General features: G+C 50.9%; 1 protein-coding gene across 1 annotated transcript; it reads right to left on the reverse strand.

The window, feature by feature from the left end:
* Positions 1-1,871: 1,871 nt before the first annotated feature.
* On the reverse strand, positions 1,872-2,465 carry LOC101769401 (ethylene-responsive transcription factor 1). The gene has a single exon (XM_004954918.1). The coding sequence runs from the start codon at positions 2,463-2,465 to the stop codon at positions 1,872-1,874; it is 594 nt and encodes a 197-aa protein (XP_004954975.1).
* Positions 2,466-4,736: the final 2,271 nt, after the last annotated feature.

Here is a 4,736-nt window from a genome sequence, read left to right on the forward strand (position 1 = left end):
ATCCTTTTGGAGGAGGTCATAGATCCAAAGGGAAAATTTTATTACAACGAACTTCAAAACAATGTGGACTCGGATGATGATGTGTATTAGTGTATATTCGGAATACTTGTAATATTTGTAATATATGTAACATTTACTATGCTAGATCAATATACGTTAGCGTAATATTACTACTATATGCAAACGGATAATGTACGCGAATATGAATATGAATAACAATACAAATTAAAACGAAAGGAAAACAAAAAAAGAATAACCATTTAGTACCGGTTAGTAAAACCAACCGGTACTAAACTGTCGTCCGCAACAGCGCGACATTGCTCACAGTTTATTACTGGTTAGTACTACCGACCGGTACTAAATGACGCATTTAGTACCGAGCATTTTAGCTGATACTAAATGGCGTGGTATTTTGGTACTGAACAAGCAATACCGGTCAGCCGCCCGGTACTAGGCCTGGGCGTTCGGTACTATCGAACCGAAATGATCGGTTCTTCAGTTTTTGACAAAGTTCGGTTTTCAGGAAACTCAGTACCGATCGGTTCTTCCAAAAAATCAGTACCAACGAAGTTCGGTTTCGGTTAGTTCAGTTTGGTTCCATTTCCGAACTGAACTAACTGACCAATTAGTTCACACTTCTCCTTGCCGTCGTCCTCGCCCCGACGCCATCAATGCCCCGAGTCCGACCGGCCCCTCTCACGCCGTTGAAGAAGATGCACCTGTGGCCGTCGCTCAGGATCCGGGACTCGTTCAAGCATGGGTACCTGCAGAAGCTGGAGCTCAACCTTGGTCACATGAAGCACGCGCAGCAGCAAGGACAGGGGCAGAAGGGCGAGGGTCAGGATGACCAGGATGGCCAGGCTGGCGATGGGAAGGCGCCGCTGCTCCAGGACCGCTCGCCGCCGGGGTCCATGTTGGCCGGCACGCTTGAGCTTGCCTGGGACGCCGTCTTGCTCCTCCTCGCCTGGGACACCGTCCTGGGATGGCGCACTGGCTGCCGGGTGGGGATGCGGTGCCGCGGGAGGATGCAGGGGGGCGCCAGGACTCCGGGAGGGTGCACCGGCCGCCGGGGCAGGCGCGCGCGGTGGTGGCGCGGGTAGGGATGCGGCGGGCGGCACGGGTGAGGAGGCTGGGACACGGGACGCGGCGCGTGGAGACTCAAGTGGGCAGTGGCTAGGGTTACTCGCTCGCTGGGCCTTATTGGGCCTCTGGGGTCAAGCAGAAGCAGTAGACACAAGCTGGGCCTCTGGTTTTTCGGTTACTTCGGTTAACCAAGGGGAGGAACCAATTTAACCGAACAAAGTTCGGTTCCTAAGAACTGAGAACCGAACAGAGAACCAAAATTTCGGTTCCAGTTAGTTCGATTCAGTTCTCGGTTAGTTCGGTTCGGTTCTCGGTTCTCAATAAAATTTAATCAGAGCTACCCGGTACTAAAGGGGGTTACTGACCCATACTAGTTCGGTTCATGGTTAGTTCGGTTTGGTTCTCGGTAAAATTTGACCAAAACTACCTGATACTAAAGGGGGTTATGGACCCGTATTGGAGGCCGATTCTTCAGCAGTGGAACATAGTCCGAACTGGTTGAGATTGAGGGAGATATTCATGTGTCACTTCAAAGGAACGGTTTTGAAAGTGGAGGGAGGTATTTACTTGTTACTTTGCGGAAGAAATTAATTGAGAGAAGAACTCGAGAAGTGGAAATAGACTTTTTTTCCAACAGAAAATAATATCACGTGTAGGGTATGTAAAACAAAACGTGAAAAATAAACTCGACAAAAACCTGCAATTACTACGCCGTCTCAAAGGAAACGAAACTACGAAATGGTATGCCGATCCACCAGCGAGATGTAGACAGTGATTTCTGTGACCAGCTATCTCGCGCTGTTGGTTCTTTCCCAAACACCATATGCGTCGTCTTCTATTCCACTGCTCCCTGTTCCGTGGCTCTCAGAAAGCAGAGGAGCGACGACGGGAGCAGCCGAACATGTAGGCTTCGGCGTCGGCGACGGCGACGAAGTCCCGATGCTCCAAAAACCCAAGAACCGGCCATTGCCACCGCCGATGAACCCATCCATCGCCTCCCTCCGGCGCACCATCTCCGGGCACGGCGATTGGTCCATGGTGCGATCCCAGCCGGAGCCGGGCTGCCGAGAGCCCGCAGCGGCCGGCATGTGGCCGAGCGACAAGACATCCTCTGGAAAGTTGAGCTTGGCGCGGCTCCCGCGGAGGCGGAGCGCCGCGGCGTCGTAGGCGCGCGCCGCGTCCTCGGCGGTAACGAACGTGCCGAGCCAGACGCGCGCCGCCTTCCTGGGGTCCCGGATCTCCGCCGCCCACTTGCCCGACGGCCGTCGCCTCACCCCGCAGTAGCCGCGCCGCACCGAGGCCGCAGCCGCCGCTGTAGGCCGTTGTGTTTCCTGCGACCATGGCGACGCCATTGGAGCTAGCTCGTTCGTCGCCGACGCCATCAGGCGCTGCTCACTTGGAGAGCGATCGTGCACTGTAAACGCAAAGCAGAGCACAACGACCGCGTGAGTGCCCATTAGGCGATCTGACCGGCGCAGGGGAGCGAGCAGAGGTACCCGAAACAACGTGCGCCGGCGGCGACGGCTCACCGTGGCACGCCGCCTGCCCGACGTGCCCAAGGTGGCATCCCGTCGCCGTCGACGGACACGGCGGCACGGCGAGCGACGTCCCCGGCGGCGTCGGCGCCGCGCCACGGCCATGGGTAATGACGTGCGTCAGGGCGGCCACGATGACCGCTGCCTCAGCATCCTCGGTTAACGCCACCAGCGCGGGCGAAGACTGCGGCGGCCGCATGGTACACCAGTGCCCTTCGCTTCGTCTTCTCGTCCGGATGAGGAAGCAGTAGAGAGGTGTCAGCTATTTATACTTCACTTCGTCGGTGACCTGCTCCGGCTAATTTTGGCGGCAAGCGACGTGTTCCGCGGGAAGGGATAACGCGACGGAATTTCTGCGGGCACGGGAAGTATCCCAACTTCCAAGATGGGCAGAAAACGGATCTCGATCGTCTAGGAACTGCGAGACTTTTCCATGCACGGAGCCTTCGCTGAATCTCTGAATGTGACATGGCGGCGAGTCGTCCGAGACTCTTGAGTAGTACCACGAAAAGTAGTAGTGAAAGAGATGGTCTCTAGATGCATTGCCTCTTGAGTTTGTCTTTCAGTCCCAGTTCTATTTTATTTTCAAGGGCAAAGCTACTATATGCTAGGCTCTGCATGGGCACAGGAGTGGATCCAAAACCGGCCATTGTGAAGTCGCATGGGTACATTGGCTGTGCTCGGATGTGCTGTGCAGCTGCAACAGCCAGCCTGTAAATCACTGTAGCAGCTGCATTCCTTGATGCAGGGGATTTGATTGCTGGGAACTAGATTAGAGGAGGTACGTTGTGAATCTGAATTCTTAGGCAGGGTGCCGAGCGGCTGGCTGCTCTGCAGCTGCAGCCAGCGGATGTAGTACAGCCGAGCAGAGCCATTTGACGATGCTGTTATTAGAGCTGTAGTGAAGTGGATGCACCCTCACTGAAACCTAGCTTCTATCCCTTTTTTGTAAGGAAGAACATCCCATAAAGGCTTTGATTTTATTCAAATCCATCACAAAGTTTAGAAATGTTTGCACAATATTTAATAGCCTCAAGAGAAGTTGAATGAGGATGTAGTAAAAAATTAAAGATCCTCGAATTTTATCATCCAGAAAGTTGATCTCTTGACCAAACATTTGATTATCTGGTACGAAATCCATAGCCGGTAATGTTAAGTTTGTCCGAGGGCACAATAATCTTGTTCCTGCAACGAAACATAACATGACCCCTCAACAAGAGACCTGAAGTTACAAGAGAACTGATGTTTCCTTATAATTTTTGTATGAGTGGACAATAGTTTTACTGCCTTTTGAGTGTCTGACTGTTTTTCCAATACGATTTGTATCTTTCCAAATATTTTTATCAAATTACCAACTCACTTGCTACAGTTGTGGTAGGTAGTTATCCACATATACCAAAAACTGTTAGCTAGCTAATTGCACACAAACCGTAGGCCAAAGTTACTAATCTTGTTTGTATGAGTGGGAGCATCAACATTTAAACATTTGTCCTTTTGGATGAGCTTTTGCTTGAAAATTTACTAATTCGGTAGATCATCATTTTCTATTAAAATTATGAGCACTTCTGGCCTTCCAAATGTGCCTAAGAATACAGTAAACAAGTTCATTGCCCTCTGCATGAGTTATTGCTTGAATTATGATGATAAGAATTATGGTACCATACAAGAAACTTAAAGCCTCATTGCATATTTATTTACCTCTGTATTATATAATCTAAGATTAGTAGTTTGGAAAAAATAAACTTTAAAATAAGGTGGTCGAGGTCAGCTTGTAGGATTGTACACGTGGGACGCTAGATTTGAGTTTGGGTGTCTTTTGGCCACGTAAGCCTACACGCTAGTGCCAAAAAATAAATTATTCCTACACCAAAATTTATTTACCAAATTAAGCCTACACCTACACGCCGTTGGAATCTTCTAGAACGCCTCCGGGGATCAGCATGTCGTTCTACTAGAAAGTTCGGTTCTTCCATTCTTTGACTCGCTTCTCGTCCAGGGCCGCCCGGGCATGCCTGCCCACAGAGGCTCCTCGGGAACATGCTTTGCCAGCCGTCGATGCGGGCAGCATTATTCCGCCGCCGCCGCCACGTACGAATGTTGCTCTTTTTTTTCAGTACC

Source organism: Setaria italica, chromosome I (assembly GCF_000263155.2).
Source record: "Setaria italica strain Yugu1 chromosome I, Setaria_italica_v2.0, whole genome shotgun sequence".
Taxonomy (NCBI): Eukaryota; Viridiplantae; Streptophyta; class Magnoliopsida; order Poales; family Poaceae; genus Setaria; species Setaria italica.